We start from the raw sequence: 18,918 nt of genomic DNA on the forward strand, positions 1-18,918 counted from the left end.
TTTAGTGAGAAGTAGGGGTCTGTGCAACCATTCATGAACTTTATTTGGTGCAAATCGGATAATCTTTAACCGAGTTACCTCAGACCGTGTGTTGGTAATTATATAATTCACACAGTGCAATACGTGCAGGCTACTCCACGGAGCGAAGTTGCGGGCTTATTTTAACTCCAATTTACATTCTGTTTCCACTTTTAGTGAGAAGTATGGGTCTCTGCAACCATTCATGAACTTTATTTGGTGCAAATCGGATAATTTCTAGCCGAGTTACCTCAGACCATGAGTTGGTAATTATATAATTCACACAGTTTTCCGGACGACAGACTGCCGGTAGGGAACATGTATTGCAGCGCAATACTCAGAATGCTTGTTTCTCCAAGTCTCCCTCTATTTTGTCCCTCATCCTACCTGTTGGTGTGTTTCCTCCCTTTCTTCCTACTGTTCCTTCTGTTCCATTACTTACCGATTTGTTCTACTCGTACACCCGCTCACTACGGGAACTGCAGGGGGAGTCATGCAATTATCCTTATTATTATTAAACTCCCTCGGGGAAGTGGGACATTATAAGTATTAATATTGATTTTTAATAACATTAATATTGTGCTATTATCATGAGTGTTGTTATTATCATGTTTTGTTATTAGAAGCGTATTTGGAAAAACGCAACGATAAAGCTATCTTAACACAGATATACACCTCAAAACGCAACGCCCTTGGTGGGGAAAACCCCTTTGGGGTGGAGGGGAAGTTAAATCGCTACAACCTCCATTCTGTGACTCTGAGTCTTCCTGTAAAGTTTGGTTGAGATTAGATAAGTAACGACCGAATGTATCGCGATCAGACAGACAGACACCAAATTGCATATTTTAGTATGATGATGATGCTCTAGCTCCTCAACGAGCCTCAACGTTGAACAAAAGAGCATATGTAGACAAAAGGCTGTGATTTTGGGAGTTAATTAAAAAATTTCTTCATTCATAAGATGGGAGCCAACTTTGTAATACTTCCAAGTACCCAATATCAAACCGACACACAAGGAGTATTTGTGGAAAATGTGTTTCTAAGGTTTTTTTTCCTTTTTTTTGTATACAAGATCGAGGCTCATGTAAGAGCTAACATTAATCACAAAAAGACAAACTGACACATAAAACATAAGTAAAAGGGAGCAGGAGACAAGATGGAGAGAGAGGGGGAAGCACACAAGTACAACATTTGAGAGCAGGGACATCGGGAGATCTGTGGGAGGAAGAGGGATTGGGGGGAGGAGGCACGGGAAGTTGGGAGAGGTAAAAAATACATGGACACTGCAAGGACTTCCAGGAAAGAAGTCGGAATTTCAGAAAAGTGGATCTGGGGTGAATTAATGGGGGTAGAAAAGATCAAGGTTTTGGATGGGGGAAGATAAGAGATGGTGGTGAACAGCTGTTTTAAAGTCCTGGAGGGAGGAGTGGGATTGAAGGGAGTGAGGGAGTTTGTTCCAGAGGCGGGAGAAAATAGGAATGAAAGAGTGAAGGTGAATAGAGAGTCTATGTCCCAGGTTATCCAAAACAAATCTGAATTTCTCTTTATGATCAACGTCCTTATACAGTCACGTGAAAAAGTAAGTACACCCCATGTAAAGTTTTGACTTTTTCAACATATTTCAACATACAGCTATTTGATCTTCATTTCAACAATATTGATAGATAAAGGTGATATAATATAACAAATATCATGAAACATTTACATTTTGTAGTCCATTGTATAATTTAAATAAACATAAATGCAAATTGCGCATGTGGAAAAAGTAAGTACACCCTTGGCTCTAATAGGTGGTATTGCCCCCTTTGGCAGAAACAACCTCAATTAGGCGTTTCTTATAACTGTCTCCCAGTCTCTGACATCGACTGGGAGAAATTTTTGCCCACTCCTCCATGCAGAATACTTTCAGCTGTGCGATGTTTGAGGGGTTTCTTGCATGCACAGCTCGTTTCAAATCCCCCCACAACATCTCGATGGGATTTAGATCCGGGCTTTGACTTGGCCATTCCAGAACCCTCCATTTCTTTCTTTTCAGCCATTCCTTGGTGGATTTACTGGTATGTTTACGGTCATTGTCATGTTGCAAGGTCCACCTTCGGTTGAGCTTCAACTTTCCGACAGATGGCCTCACATTATCCTCAAGCACCCTCTGGTACAATGAAGAATTCATAGTGGATTCTATGATGGGGAGCTGCTCAGGCCCTGATGCAGCAAAGCTGCCCCAAACCATAATATTTCCACCACCATGCTTTACAGTTGGTATCAGGTTCTTGTGGTCAAATGCTGTCTTTGGTTTTTGCCAAACATGTCTTCTGGTACTGTGGCCAAATAGGTCTACCTTTGACTCATCTGTCCAGAGCACATTGTTCCAGAAGTGCTGGTCTTTGCCGAGGTGTTCATTGGCAAACTTTAGTCTTGCCATGATGTTCTTTCTGGACAGCAAAGATCAAATTTGTGCAGCCTCTTTCCAATGGTAGACTCGTACACTTTGACATCAACAGTGGCAAGAGCTACCTGTAGGTCCCGTGATGACATTCTGGGGTTCTTAGAGACTTCTTTCAGCATCTTGCGGTCTGCTCTCGGGCTGAACTTGCTGGGGCGGCCTGGCCTGAACAAATTGGCAGTTGTTTGGAATCTTCTCCACTTGTAGATGATCTTCCAGACAGTCGAATGATTGATTTCAAATTGTTTGGAGATCTTTTTAAATCCCTTCCCAGACTCGTAGGCATCTATAACCTTCTTTCTGAAGGCCTCAGAAACCTCTTTTGATCTCGGCATGGTGACGCCGCACACTTCAACAACAAAGAGCAAACTAAACTAAATGTCCGAGGTTTAAATAAGACAGGTTCCTCCAAGATCCTCTCTAACGATGTTCTAATCATTTGCACCTGAGCTGGTGCACCTGATTCTAATTTTAGGTATTTGAAGTAGTGATAAATGTAGGGGTGAACTTACTTTTTCCACATGTGAAATTTGCATTTATGTTTATTTAAATTATACAATGGACTACAAAATGTAAATGTTTCATGATATTTGTTATATTATATCACCTTTATCTATCAATCTTGTTGAAATGAAGATCAAATAGCTGTATGTTGAAATATGTTGAAAAAGTCAAAACTTTACATGGGGTGTACTTACTTTTTCACGTGACTGTACATATTGAGCTTGTGGGTGATGACCTAATCAGTCTCCAAAACCTATGATATGGTGAAAGAGTAAGGTGGCTGCATCACCATATTTTGCGTCGAACAAGTTTCTGACGGCTTATCAAACTTGATTCATTAGCTCGTCCCATGTGAAGCAGGAGAGGGGGGTTTTGTAATCACTTCTGTGTGTCCGGGCTGTAACTTTTTTACCATTTGAGTTTTGTCATCAAATTTTTACCAAAACTTTATTATGGTTATATGGAGAGGCCGAATTAATAAATTGGTCAAAAAGTCAAAAGGTCAAAGGTCAGCGACACATACAATCGTCAATTTTCATCTGAATAACCTGAAATTTAAAGAACTTGCAAATTGGGTCACTGAATTGGTTCACCAATCAAAAGCTCGAAGCTCATTGTTTTTTTTTTTAGATCAAAAGGTCAAAGGTCAAGGTTGTGTAAAATCGCCAATTTTCACCCGATTGACCTGAAATTTAAAGAATTTGCATAACGGGTCACTGAGTTGGTTCACCAATCGATTGTTTTTTAAAACAAAAGGTCAAAGGTCAGCATCACATAAAATCGTCAATTTTCATCTGAATAACCTGAAATTTTAAGAACTTGCATAACGGGTCACTGAATTGGTTCACCAATCATAAGTTAGGAGTCGATTGTTTTTTTTTAATCAAAAGGTCAAAGGTCAAAGTTGACTAAAATCATTAATTTTCATCCAATTAACCTGAAATTTGAAGAATTTTCATATTGGGTCACATAATTGGTTCATCAATCAAAAGCTAGAAGCTCTTTTTTTTTTTTAAAGATCAAAAGGTCAAAGGTCAAGGTTGTGTAAAATCGCCAATTTTCACCCGATTGACCTTAAATTTAAAGAATTTGCATAACGGGTCACTGAGTTGGTTCACCAATCGATTGTTTTTTTGAAACAAAAGGTCAAAGGTCAAAGTTGAGTAAAAGCATAATTTTTCACCCGATTGACGTGAAATTTAAAGAATTTGCATAACGGGTCACTGAATTGGTTCACCAATCATAAGTTAGGAGTCGATTGTTTTTTTTTAAACAAAAGGTCAAAGGTCAAAGTTGACTAAAATCATTAATTTTCATCCAATTAACCTGAAATTTGAAGAATTTTCATATTGGGCCACAAAATTGGTTCATCAATCAAAAGCTATCTCATTGTTTTTTTTTTTAGATCAAAAGGTCAAAGGTCAAGGTTGTGTAAAATCAGCAATTTTCACCCGATTGACCTGAAATTTAAAGAATTTGCATAACGGGTCATTGAATTGGTTCACCAATCGATTGTTTTTTAAACAAAAGGTCAAAGGTCAAAGTTGAGTAAAATCATCAATTTTCACCCGATTGACCTGAAATTTAAAGAATTTGCATAACGGGTCAGAATTGGTTCACCAATCAAAAGCTAGAATCTGATTGTTTATTTTTTAATCTAAATCTCAAAGATCAAGGCTGCATAAAATCACCAATTTTCATTTTGTATTTTAAAAAAACTGTTCAACTGTTATTTTGTTATCAATTGTTTAATGCACTCTGAAGAAGAAGAAGATGTCTGAACAAAAACGGACGCAGATGGGCTTTGCATTTTCAGATACTTTCTAGTTTCTTATTGAGAACTGAGATGCCGATGATGTAAACAACGGAAGAGTGAAACAGACATTGGCCTTCTGGTAATGGTGGGAATGGAAGTCGAACAAGAGACAGAGGAGGCACACGATCAATGAAGCACGGGAGGCCTTCGAGAGAACTACAGGACAGAATGTGATTGGACAGAGTTAAAACAACAGACACAGACAGAAATGAAAACAATTAAAGGAATGGAATTTACAGTGTGAGGCATAATAACACATATAAAAATAACTCCGGGTGCTCTTTTAAGCCAGCCATCCTCATCATTAGAGAAGATCATTACCGGCTTGTTCCAAACATAGCACCTGCACAGGAACCTATCCAAGGTGCCATTTAAGAGCAGCCATTGATGTGGCCCAAATATATAGGGCGCAGCAACAAATGTCTGTCGGTTCGGTTTCATCTCAGAAAGGCCAGGCCTCAGGAGGTTCGGTGCCGAATGAGCATTTCGGTCTTTATGAAAGTTTAAATTTCATATCTTTCAGCCATACCTTGGTGTCGCTAAGTCCAGACACCATTTCGACGTACTCTTCCTGGATCATGAAAGCTGCCAAGTTGGCCGTGTAGCTGGCGAGGAAGATGACGGCGAAGAAAGCCCATACGGACACCATAAACTTGCTGGTGGTTCCACGTGGATTTTCCACAGGCACAGAGTTGTTGAAGACCAATGCCCAGAGCAACCACAACGATTTTCCCACGGTGAAGGTGGCACCATCTGGCTCTGTGGTGGGATGGCAAAGGTGCAGGGTGAGAAATGTGATGAGGAGATAATGTGCTTTCGCTTAAGAAAAGAAGGAGGAGGGTTTGGGTAAACACGAAATGCCAAACCTCAGGTTTGCACTTTCAGGCAGATAAATGAAGAACAAGAAGAAAAGGACGTAAAATGTCACAGCTCCCATGGTTTTACTAATTTTGCTGTAAGGAGTTAAAGGCCGCCAGTCGGCCATCTTGGATCTGATCTTGAAGAGATATGACGTGCTTATGTAACCCATCATTCATTATTTGTGTGCCACGTTTGAACAAGATCGGTAAATGCATGTCTGAGAAAAGGTTGAGGACGTGTTCAACATCACGTTTTGTTTACAACTAAAATGGCTGTCAGTCGGCCATCTTTGATCGCATCGCGAAACAAACGTCAACTGCAAACGTCAACTTGCGATGCTGGCTATCCCCAGTCCCCACACAGAGGGCAGGACCTCCCAGGAATCCTTTTTTCGTTCTTGGTCCATAGATTGGCCATCGCAGCTATGCTGAGGAAAAGGAAAGCCCATTTTCTTTTTATCATTTATGCAAAAGCAGAGACGAGGAGACCTCAGAGATTGTTTCCTGCCATGGCCTGTGTATAATACGTACCTCAGACGGTTTGATCAAAAGAAAATAAGAGAGAGGAGTGCGAGAAATTATTATTATTATGATTTTTCTATCAGTGTGTTGTATCATATTATTCGCAATCCAGCATCTAAAAAGGCTGCGATGAATATCCTATGAACAATCTCCTCCTCGCCCCCTGAGTGTATAAGCCAGGCCGGTATCCATACACCACCTAATTTTATTTTTTCCCATGAACAACATACATTTTTTCTCGTCAACAAAGATTGGTATTCCTGTCAGCGGTACAAGCTCTACTATGAGCTTTAGATCACTGTCAAAACTAGAACAATGCGACTGTGTCGCCAATATGCCTCCGCATAGTCCCACAACGGGTAGATGCCCTCGTTCACAGTCCTAAAAATAAACAAATTTGATTTAAATCCCTTCAGCTGTTTTCAAGTATCACATTTTCACCAGCCATGCCAGGTTTCACATCAATTGGTGAAGCGGTTTCAGAGAAGGTATTTTTTTTAAATTATCGGCTTTCAAGCTAATATGGCTGCCACACCATGTGCCATATCACCTTAAAAATGTACACTCTGCATATGTATGGGTAGGGGATCACGTTTGTGAAGTTTCGCGTTAATCAGATAAGGTTCATTTTTCTATCCAAGATGGCTGCCAAACCACATGACCTATGACATCATCATTTTCAAACTATATGCAACAGTGATGTTAGATGATATTTGTAAAATTTTGCATCGATAAGTCGTTTCAGAGATTGAATTATTTAATATTTTCCTTAAATCCAATATGGCTGCCACACCATGTGACCAATGACGTTTTTGTGGTCATCTTTTAATCGCCATGCCCAGTCAATGACAAACGTAACGTTTCGAGTCAATGGATTTGGTAGTTTGGGAGCGAATGTGTTTTTCGGGTTTCAGGTTAAATCCAATATAGCTGCCAAACCAGGTGACCGATGATGTCATAAATTTAATATTTCAATACAAATGTGTCATAGATCATGTGCATGCAATTTCATATTTTTAGGATAAGCAATTCGATTAAAACATTTTTGGCTGTTATACCACTTCACCGATGATGTCATCATTATCATGCTTTTGTTCCCCATTGGGAGTACTTGACAATGTGCCAAGTTTCTAATTTTTCCATTTAGCGTTTTCCGAGAAATATATTTTTATTATGCATTTAATCCCATATGGCTGACATACCACGTGACCGATGACATCACAATTATTATAAAAACATTCTACATGGGTGTCACTCCCACCCTGAAAGTTTTGTCTCATGTAGTTGCTGAGAAAAACGAGGTTTAGCCCGTACGGATGGACGGACGGACAACCCAAAAACATAATGCCCCTGACCACCCTCGGGGGCGGATGCATAAAAAGATTGTATTGACAAAGACATACAGATCATAGAATACTTGAAAAAAGCGAGGAAAATCACAAAAAATATATGCCTTAGTGTTACGGATTCGTCACTTCCGTTGTGGTGGTTTTCATCCACTGTAAACATTTTTGATTCCATGTACTATTATTGTTTTCAAAAGGTTTATTGTTTATGAACTGTTTTCAAAAGGTGAAAAAGTTAGAGTTAAAAGAAACCGGAAACCAGATCGGGAACCGGACGACGAAGAGGAAGAAGAGAAAAAGAAGGCGGAGCGAGTGGAGTCGGACAAGAAGCATAGATGCTTTGCGGTCTGGAGCGAACATTGGCGAACGACAGTCATGAGTGAACGTTGGGTTTCCTAGGAAAGGGATTCCTGCGACAGAGTTGTTTGCGCTGTGACAGATCAACCTGCATGTCAGGTTTTGCGGTCGATTCCGAAGAGAATCGTTGGACTGCCGTTACGTCTCGAGTACGGGCCATTGGCCATTTTGACTCACGTGCTTTGTGCGTCGAGCAAGGTTTATTTGCTTCGCTTCAGCCTTTGCGCGTTGCACAAGGTTTTTCTTTGCTTGACTTCAGCCGTTTTCACCGCATTCAGACGTACCTGGTGTGTGTGTGTGCAACGCGGATTTTGAAGGTAAATCTGAGGTTCGCCGACTATGAGCCTTGGAACGTCCATACCCAAGGGTGTGATTTCCCAGTCGCCTGGAGGGTACCTTTGGATTTCCCAGTCACCTGGAGGGCGCCTTTGCACAGTTTTGGCAGCAGGACTGTAACTGCCAACCCAATGGGATTCTGGTCACGATTGGACATTGATCTGACGATCGCTGGAGCGAATCAACTTTGGCTGGAAGCCGGGATTAGAGACATTGGGAATCTTCTTCTTTTCGCTCACTTGGAGCACAGTGAGTTATATTGTACGAACCTGATGGTACCATCACAGGAATGATATACTATTTGTTGTACAATTGATTACTATTGTTTTTGTACTGTTATTCCTGTGTGGTCTTAATACAATACTTGTTTGTTGGTAACAATTGGTGTGGCTTCACCATTGATCTTTGACATACAGAATAACACATTTTTCTGCCGTGACTCCTCTCGGGGCTCGGAGGTACACCTTGACCAGGGGGTCGGGGAGGAGCACGTAACACTTAGAAAATAACGAGAAACAAACACTACAAGAAACACTTAAAATCATGCAAGGGCACCACTCAATATTTTCAATCGAATCCATAAATTGGAGTGAGAAACGTTACATTTCGACGTATGTTCCAAAGATCTCTTAAAATGCAGTTACACAAAGACACTTAACAATCACACAAACACCAACAAAATTCAGGATATACAATAGAAAACACGAACAATGCTTTTGAAGGACACATTAAAATATGAACTTTTTGGTTTATCAAACCAGACCCGAAATCAGTAGCGAAAGTGATAGATGTAGTCGATACATCAGTCCAGTCTATGATTAAGGAACACTAAAAGGATTCAATACTTATGGGATGTAAAATTTTACATGAGGAGGGAAAACAAAGAAGGGATTTCTCCTCCTCTTCCCTCTATAAGGGGTGAGGTTCGATGGCACCAAGCTTCTGCCCTGCCTTGACCACAATACTCCTCCACTCCCCCTCTGTCTTCAGCCAACTCTCTCCACTCTCCAACCACCCCCACCTTACTGATATCCCTCTTCACACAATCTTCCCATCTCAACCACATTCTACCTCTTTTCCTCCTACATTGCACCCTCAACCAAAACGCTCTCCTTGCCATTCTCTCTTCCTCCACCCACACCAAATATCCAGCACATCTCAGCCGGCATTTCACCAATCTCCCCATCAAGCTCATCTGCACACCAATCTCCTCTCTCAGTTCATCCGTTCTCCTTCTATCCACCCTGGTCACTCCCACAATCCTCCTAACCCCGTTTTTCTCGCAAACCTGTAGCCTCTGTTGTTGTAACTCTGTCAGCGCCACCATGTCCAGACCGTAAAGATAGGCCGGCATTACGAACGACATCAGAACCTTCCCTTTCAATCTCCTTGATATCTTTCTGTCTGTCATTACTCCCTGCACCCTTACATGAAATTCCTTACATGGCAAAAAAGAAACCCCCTACATCAGAAGAACTCCCCCCTCCCCAGGTTTCTTCCTTTGTGTCAAGGTTTTCAAGATTATAATGTTCATAACCCTAACCCTAACCCTAAACCTAACCCTAACCCTAATCCTAACCCTAACCCTAATCCTAACCCTAACCCTAACCCTAACCCTAATCCTAAATCTAACCCTAATCCTAAACCTAACCCTAACCCTAACCCTAACCCTAATCCTAAACCTAACCCTAACCCGAATAACTTCAGAGATATGAAATGAGTGCTGACGAGAACATGGAAGGAAGATGATTTAATATCAGTAAAATCATTTTCTTGCATCTACACATTTAAAAATGAAACTCTCTTAAAGCTTCTTCCTATATTGACTTACCGAAGGAGATAAACCTCAAAAAGCAGTGGTGAATGTAAAAATACAAATCTATTCTCGCACACGACCATCCACCAAAGTGGAATATTGAAAGGGTAAGTCATTACAATAAGTATGAAAATAGTGTAAAGGTTGATGGATTGATGATCCCGATGAAATTAGAAAATAATCCAAAAATTTGAGAAGATGAACAACCAAGGCATTAACGCATATGGTGTAACAGATTCTAGGAAAATCCAAATACTAAGGAAATCGGACACCTACAACAATGAATAAACCCACATTGATCTTTTCTACTGTTGAGGAGAAAGGACATTACGCACTCATCAAAAACCTTTCAAGATTAACCTCTTCTCAAGCGTCTAATAAGAACGGTAAGAAACAACCATGGAAGCAGTTCCTCAACTTCTTCAATACGTAAGAAAGCTTGAAGTGTCATTCAATATATTGTCCAAAACATCAAGCAACAGTAATTGATATGCTAAATTCAAGAGTAGCATTCAAAGATTTCAATAAAAACGTGAAACATCCATTTGTAATGCACTTTGAAAGCATACTCGGAATGATAGACACAGCTTCTCCATAACCCAAATCATTCCTTCAACAATCAAATCCAAAAACATACAGCTTATGCATTTTGGTAAAACATAAAATCCTTGGTTGGAAAGCAATGTAATAAATTGCTTGTAATGTAATATTTGTAATATGTAATAAATGTAAGATGTAATAAATTGTAATAAATAATGTCTTTCAATCCTGATAAATCTCACACTCTTACGATGTCTCTCCGAAAAGACCGACTGGAAAACCCTCCCATCCACTTTCTGAATAATCCTCTCCAAGAAGTTCTGTCACTCAAGCTTTTGGGTCACACTATTTGCCATGATCTTTCCTGGGAAAACCACATTTCAAATCTGGCCTCCAAAGCCAGTCGCCGACTGGGCATCCTCCGTCGTGCGAAGTCCTTCCTTGGCACACCTGAGCTCCTCACCACATACAAGGCTTTCATCCGCAGCTCTATGGAATACTGCTCTCCCCTCTGGTCTGGTGCTCCTGCCTCACACCTAGCCCGTCTTCACGCTGTTGAAACCAAAGCGTTCAGAATCATTGGAATCTCCCGCGATGAAGCTAACTCCAAGGGCCTTTCACTCACTCACCGCAGGCAGGTTGGTGGTCTTTCCGTCTTCTACCGACTCCTCTCTAGCCTTGCTCCCCCAGCTCTCTCTGTGCTCTGTCCCCCAAATATTCCTACAGGTCGCACAAGATCTGCCAGCAACCCTCTGATGGTTAAACTGCCGAAATCTCGGCTCTCTGCTCACCTTCACTCTTTCATTCCTCTTTTCTCCCGCCTGTGGAACAAACTCCCACACTCCCTTCAATCCCTCTCCTCCCTCCAGGTCTTTAAAACAGCTGTTCACCACCATCTCTTATCTTCCCCGATCCATAACCTTGATCTTTTCTACCCCCACTAATTCACCCCAGATCCACCTTGTTTGAAATTCCAACTTCTTTCCTGGAAATCCTGGCAGTGTCCATACGTTTATACCTCTCCCACCCCCCCCCCCCTTCACATGCCTCCCCCCCAAAGCCCTCTCCCTCCCACAGATCTCTCGATGTCTCCATGTCTCTCGGTCCCTGCTCTCAAATGTTGTGTTTGTGTCCTTCCCCCTCTCTCCCCATCTTGTCTACCGCTCCCGATGTTATTTGTTTTATGTGTCTGTTTGTCTTTCTGTGTGATTAATGTTCGCTCTTTCACGAGCCTCGATCTTGTATACAAAAAAAAAAAAAAAAAAAAAAAAAAACTCCCTCACTCTCTTCAATCCCACTCCACCCTCCAGGTCTTTAAAACAGCTGTTCACCATCATCTCTTATCCTCCCCCATCCAAAACCTTGATCTTTTCTACCCCCGCTAATTTCGGTCCCCTTGTGTTTTATACCTCTCCCCCCCCCCCCCTCCCCTTCCCACGCCTCCTGCCCCCAAGCCCTCTCCCTCCCGCACTTCTCCCTGCTCTCAAATGTTGTGGTTGTGTGCTTCCCCTTCTCTCCCCATCTTGTCTTCCGCTCCCTCTTTTTGTATATTTTGTTTGTCTGGTTGATTTGTTTGTGAAATAAATGTTAGCTCTTTCACGAGCCTCGATTCAGTATACAACAAAAAAAAAAAAAAAAAAAAAAAAAATTGTAATTGTATAGAGGAAAAGACGCTTCAAGGGAATTTGTAAAACGATTTGAAAGGGATTGTATTCAGCTAACTGACATAATGAAAACAACCTTTAAACCGCAATAAACCGATGGCAAAATGAGGAAGAATTTAGGAAATCTAACATTTGTCATATTTGTCAACACAGAATCCTCAAAGAACCAAAAGTTAGAGACCATTGTCATCAAACCAGTAAATATCTATATTTACTGGAGGACCTGCTCATCAAAGTTGTAATCTCAATCGTAATCTTCCTTCTTTCATTCCAGTCTTTCTTCACAACTCTCACTATGACACACACTTGTGTTCAAAGACCCCCGGGTACATATCGACCATTCCTACTGCAGACCTGAAATACATCTCATTTACAAAAACAACAAGAAAGAGCAATTAGAGATTGCAAACCCTCGCCAGGATGTATTTTCAGTGTTTTTTAAGCCTTTTGTGTCAAAACAAATATGGTGGCCGAACCACGTGACCGATGACGTCATCATTTTTTTTTCTGCATTAATGTATTCCTAGATTATGCTCAAGAAATTTCATCTTGATCGGATGAAGTTTTGTACTTGTCAAATTATGACGTCATAATAGAGGCACCTATGACATCATCATTAACAGATGTTATTCCACATGGAGAGTTTTTTTTACAATGAGCCAAGTCTCAATTTTTTCTATGCAGCGCTTTTGGAGATATAGAGGTGCAAATGTTTACGGCTTTTCCAAGATGGCGGCCGAACCACGTGACTGATGACGTCATCATTATTATTTTTTCTCCACCAATTTATGCCTAGATGACGCTCAAGAAATTTCATCTTGACAGGATGAAGTTTTGTACTTGTCGAATTATGACGTCATAATGGAGGGATCTATGACATCATCATTGACATATTTTATTCCCCATAGAGAGTTCTTTACAATGAGCCATGTCTCAATTTTTACTACGAGTGAGATACCCGACGCACGGGTGGGAGGCCAGAAGCAAACAGGCAATGCAGATACGGCGAATGCTAAAGCATAAAACCAATAAATTCCACATTCCTGTAGCACCCTCAATCGCACGTCAGACATGGACAGCAAGTTCGTGAAGGACTTCCATGAAAAACGTACCCGTTCGCAAACAAACGGGTACATTCACGTATAGAAAAATCGATCGTGGGTCCGTGGCGAATCTGCATATGGCGATCCGTGAAGTTCACGTTTAGAAAGTAGAAACCATCACGGCATGTCGTCATTTACTTGAACTCGATATCTCTTTTTTCATTCCAAACAACATAACTCCAATCACAAATTAATCACAAAATAAACTTTTAACAACATTGTTAATGTTTCCTTCATTGTAAAAACTACCAAGTCAACAGTTAAAATGATTTTGGGCCGATAGGTGTTACGGCCTTGTCAAGATCGATGGAGACAGTGATCTGTTAGCTTATACACCGCCCCAATAGCTATGTAGAATTCTCTCATGTAGAGATTAAACTCACGTCGTTTGAACTTTGGCCGAGGTCATTATTTACTTTTAATGATGTTTATGTACAAATCAAAAATAAGATAATTCGTTTTGGGTCGTCCTTTCCGCATATCTCGTGGGATTGTGAGTTGGAGAGACGACCGTGATGGCGGGGAGGGGGTTGGCATTCTCTCAAGCAGGGATTCAACCCATGTCCTTACAAAAGGTCTTTGTCCGAGGTCACCGAGTCCGATCGGTACAGCCGATCGGTGTAGCTGTGCAGCGCAGCTGTGCAGTGATCGGTGCAGCCGTTTGTGTGGCACCTGGGAAAATAACGTTATGCGGGAGTCCAAACATGAAAATGCTGGAGGCCAAAGCTGAAATTGGAAAAAAAAATAGCCTATTCTACTCCAGGGGATCCCAGGATTACCCACCCAAAACATCATTGCGATCAGTTCAGCCGTTTTTGCGGTACCTTCGAACGGACGAACAGACAGATAGACGGACGGACATTTGGTGAATTATAGTAAGATTCAGCACTTTCGGAGATATAGAGGTGCAAAGTTTTTCGTTTTTTCCAAGATGACGGCCGAACCACGTGGCCTATGACGTCATAATTATCATTAGAAAATACTACAGGTGGAGTTGCACCTATGGTGAAGATTTCCTGTCAATCGGACCAACGGTTGCAGAGAAAATCATATTTATTCTGTGCGGACAAACAGTCAGACAGACAGACAAACAAACGGACTCAAATGCAATACCCTCTCCTCAGGCGAGGGTAATCATAAGCAAGCATGAGGAGACCTCAGAGTTTGTTCTCAGAGCACTGATTACAATGTTCACACGTCCTCTGTGATTCCTCTAGAGGTCAAGACTCGCATCAGATTGATTGATTCATGTAAATTAATGGCAAGTCATTAATCCACATTTATGGCAAGTATCAAATTTCACATCATTTCCTAATCTTCAAAATTTCTGAAATTCAGAAACAGCGTCAGCATCATCGTTTTTATGACTATATGGACAACTTTGGTTTAGTGAAACACGACTTCCTTGAAAAGAAAGTTTCTACAAAGAACGGAATAAAACTCATGTTACTGATGAAGACTACTGACACGCACAAAATATCTGGGAAAATTTTAACATCAAAAATCTCGGTGAATATTCATGTCTTGCATCTCAATACTGATCTTTTGTCATTGACTGACGTATGTGAAACATTCAGAGATATCTGTCAAAAGAAGAATTCCTATGGATTAGACCCTGATCATTATTATACAGCTCCCGGATTAGCTTGGAGTGCTCCATTAAATAGAACGACACAACCACTTGAATTAATTAATTAGTCTTGAATTAATTTCAGATGTGGATATGTTAATGATCATAAAGAAAACTAAAAGAGGTGGAATATCACAAGTTGGTTTGTGGGAGAATTATAAGCCAAATAATTATTCTACGGTGTTTTCTGAGCAGGGGAGATAGTAGGCGAATTATCGCTGGCACCCTGACCAAATTATTTTATTTCTCACCGACTTAAGATATAAATCGTGCACTGTTGTGCTCTTATAGAAACAATGTCTTGCTAGAAACCAAGCAATGGTAAATTAATTTGAAAAATAAGGGGACATCGGTAGAGATAGATATACAATTGTTTTATTATTTATTCCCAGGATGATGAATTAATCTGTACAATTTTGAAATACATGATAATAGGATTTAGGAAATCTTATAAATATAAATGTGTATATATATATAATATATATATATATATATATATATATATATATATATATATATATATATATATATATATATATAATATAATATATATATACAGTATACTGTATATTACTATTATTACAACACACGGATATATACGGATATACAGTATATATATACTGCATAAATATATATATATATATATATATATATATATATATATATATATATATATATATTGTTATGGACACGGCTTAAGATGTTGCTTGACCGAGCGGAATGGCCGCCGTGTTCGCACAGTTTACCCGATTACCCCCAACTCACCCGATTCCACCCGACGTTGACCAAATCGCGCTATGCTAAATCAATGATTGGAAAGGACACAACGATTGGGATAAATGACACGACGCAAGGGGGTACAGTTCTCAAGACCTCCGGAGGAGGATATAATTAGTGGTGGAGAAAAGGGGTAGATTACAAGGTAATGAGGTAAAGACACAGAAGAGATAGGCACTTAGGCACAATCTTATCTATCCCAGACAGACCACAGACAAACGGAACAAGACTGACTTACACAGGGATTGATGGCAGGGAAGGACAGGCAGTCGATAGCACAAGGTGCACGTTGGCTCAGGGACAGGATAAAGCATGGTCAAGTCCAGAGATGCGGGGAGGTGTCACAGCGCTCGGAGGTGGCGTCCTTCTCTCTCCAAGCTCAGGGCGCATCTGACGTCACCTCCCTCTTCCTGCGCATGCTCAGCGGGGAGTCACACGCCCTCGGCTGGTTGACTCCGCCCCAGATGGGACCGGTCCGCCGCTTCTATTGGGTGCGGGGGTTACCGGGCTCCGCCCTTGACGAGGAGCTGACAGCGAGCCCCTACTTGGTAACCCCGTCGAGCACATGCTCGATGGCGGCTCGTTGGAAAGGCCTGGTGCACTCCCAACACCCCCTACCAACCAAGCCGGAGTGAGGACGCACACTCCCCGCGCCGCCGCCGTTGTTGTTGTTGTTGTTGTTGTTGTTGCTGAACCGTGAGGAAGAGCTGCGGGGAGGTATTGGGAGGTCCTAAACTTCCTAACGGTGCCATACAATCACATTCTGGTGCAACGAAGAGTCAGAATCAATGGAAACGAGTCCTTAACTGACATAGACTAAGAATAACTAGCAAGATGTCCTATAGTTGTCTACGTGAGATGCGGTGGACCTGGATGCGACATTTAATGGGGGAAATAGGGGGAGGTCGGGTCTACAGAGTGTTGTTTACAGAAAATGGGACTAGGGAATGGGGGATTGGGGATAGTTGGGAAGTATGGAGGAAATAGGGGAATATTTACAAGCGGATATGGATGGATGTAAATCCCATATCCGCAACATTGCACCCTTCTCTACCTCGGGGCGTCCCGACCCGATAAATTTTTACCTACTTTAGTGTGGCACTCAGATGTAGTTCCCTCTACTATTAACTCAACCCTGAGTGCGACAGTTTTACAGATGTTCACAAATGAGTAAATATGTCCCCCTGCGACGTTGCACCCTTCTCCTAACAGAAACACACCCACAGGATAACCGAATCGCGGAAAGCATCCTCAAACTAAACATACAGCCGGTAGGGAGCATCATTTATACAACACTACACTGATATTTACACTACGATCCAGGACCTGTTCTTTGAGGAACACATGCAGATGTTATGCATAGAGAGAGCACGCATGCCAGCATCGATACACCAACCCACGAGTGCCCTGTGGCCCTACGGCCTTTAATAATGTTCAGAGCACCCCATCCAAGCACCAAAAGCACCACCCCATATGCACAGTCAGCACCATCCGGTGCACCAATAAAGTGTTCAGTAACAATGCACAATTAAGTGTCCATGGTCACTGGTGGTGTCGCAGCCGGCCGATGTTCTGCCGCTGGTCTTGCCTTCATGGAGTGCACTTGGCCTTCTGGCTTCTTTAGAAATAAAGAAAGGCGCCAACCGCGTCCATTTCTGAATTGTGGCCATCAGGGGGGCCAACTAAAAGTGGTTCACCTGTATGGCATAGGTGCCACGTTGACCCAGAGGTCCATCCACGGGTGGTGCTTGCCCGCAAAAGAACTGCGGTCCATGGTGGGCGGCCACAAAAATTGCGGTCCATATGGTGTATCGATCCAGGCAGCAAGCAGCGGAAGTACAGGCCCACAACTGCAGAGCCAGCACCTCTCTCTCCTCTCTCTCTCTGCCCCAAAGCCAGATCCTCGGAGGTGGGAGACAAAATAAGACAAGTGAGCAAGGTGGTAAGGGCGCAAAAGTGCACGCAATTCAAGGTAATGCACACTGGGGGCACATGGGAACCAGGTGAGACAGGTACGTTCCTACCGTACGCCCCCCCCCCCCCACCAGGTAAACTACATTGCCCCTCCCTTACCCCTTACTGTATCCACAAAACACAACACTACCCATAACATCTACTTTACACATCAACAAACGTCCCTACTGTCTTCCCCGTTCCTCCCATAAACCAAATTCGTCTTCTCTCCCTCCTAACCAATCAAATTTGCCATTTCCAACTCTCATCAAAATTTGCCATCTCCAACTCAACATCAAAATTTGCCATCACCAATTCATCATCAGTCCCTCCTAAGGAGGGAGAGATGGAATCACCCCAATGTCTCATCCACGTCGTGATGCGTCTCACAAATCCACACAGCAATTCTCCCTTCCTGCTACACAGAACAAAGGAACACAGGTGTGGAGTCATCATCATCACCTCAGGTAAGTGGCTGCGTATGATGCGACAGGTTCATCAATCCTAACTATTTCCTAAATGACTTTAACAACTTTACATTACCCGGGGTCTTTCCCTGCCAATCCATTGGCCAACTTACACTATGGGTTCTAAAAACCAATTCCCATTGACGAAACTGTGGTGCTTCTCAAGTTGGGGTCTCACTCCCCCGATTCATCACTCGGTGCCCCCGCACAATTTCGGTGGCTGGGTCGTGTGACGCTCCCAGCTGGTCCGCCCACCTGCACACCTCCACCACTGTTGTTGCCTACCGAGCTCACCTGCTCCTCACCCTAACCTAACTAACTGGGGAAGGCCCTCTCGCACTCTCACCCCCTCAGTGCCCTCTCTGGCACGGGCTGCCCGATCCACACCCGGGATCCTCAGGCACCCACTGACACTAACGGCTCCCAGAGCCCACCTGCGGCCTCACCTGGCCGACATCTAACAGTGGCGGAGTGCCCAACCATTCACACTCATACTAACAGGCCACACGACCAGCCAATTTCACCACACCAATGCACCCATCCACAATACCATTCTGCAACCGCACCACAAATGCCAATATCCAACCACAATTTACCTATACCTTTTAACTATTCTTTAAACTACCCTCCCCGGGTACTCGTGAAAAGGGGTCCACTCTTCCCACATCCACACCTTCGCACCATGCACACCACTCCGTACCACTTACTCCAACTCTCTCCACACCACTCATTCCAATACTCCATGTATTCCACACACCTGTACTTG

At 42.3% G+C, this 18,918-nt stretch overlaps 1 protein-coding gene across 1 annotated transcript in view; it reads right to left on the bottom strand.

Annotated features, from left to right (window-relative positions):
- Positions 1 to 18,918, bottom strand: part of LOC144892085 (glutamate receptor ionotropic, NMDA 2B-like) — a 248,235-nt gene that overhangs the window by 95,168 nt on the left and 134,149 nt on the right. Inside the window, exon 9 of the mRNA XM_078777254.1 lies at positions 5,311 to 5,540. Coding sequence (XP_078633380.1) covers positions 5,311 to 5,540 — 230 coding nt within the window. The remainder of the gene's footprint in view (positions 1 to 5,310; positions 5,541 to 18,918) is intronic.

This window comes from Myxine glutinosa, chromosome 5 (genome assembly GCF_964187855.1).
Source record: "Myxine glutinosa chromosome 5, kmMyxGlut1.1, whole genome shotgun sequence".
Classification (NCBI taxonomy): Eukaryota; Metazoa; Chordata; class Myxini; order Myxiniformes; family Myxinidae; genus Myxine; species Myxine glutinosa.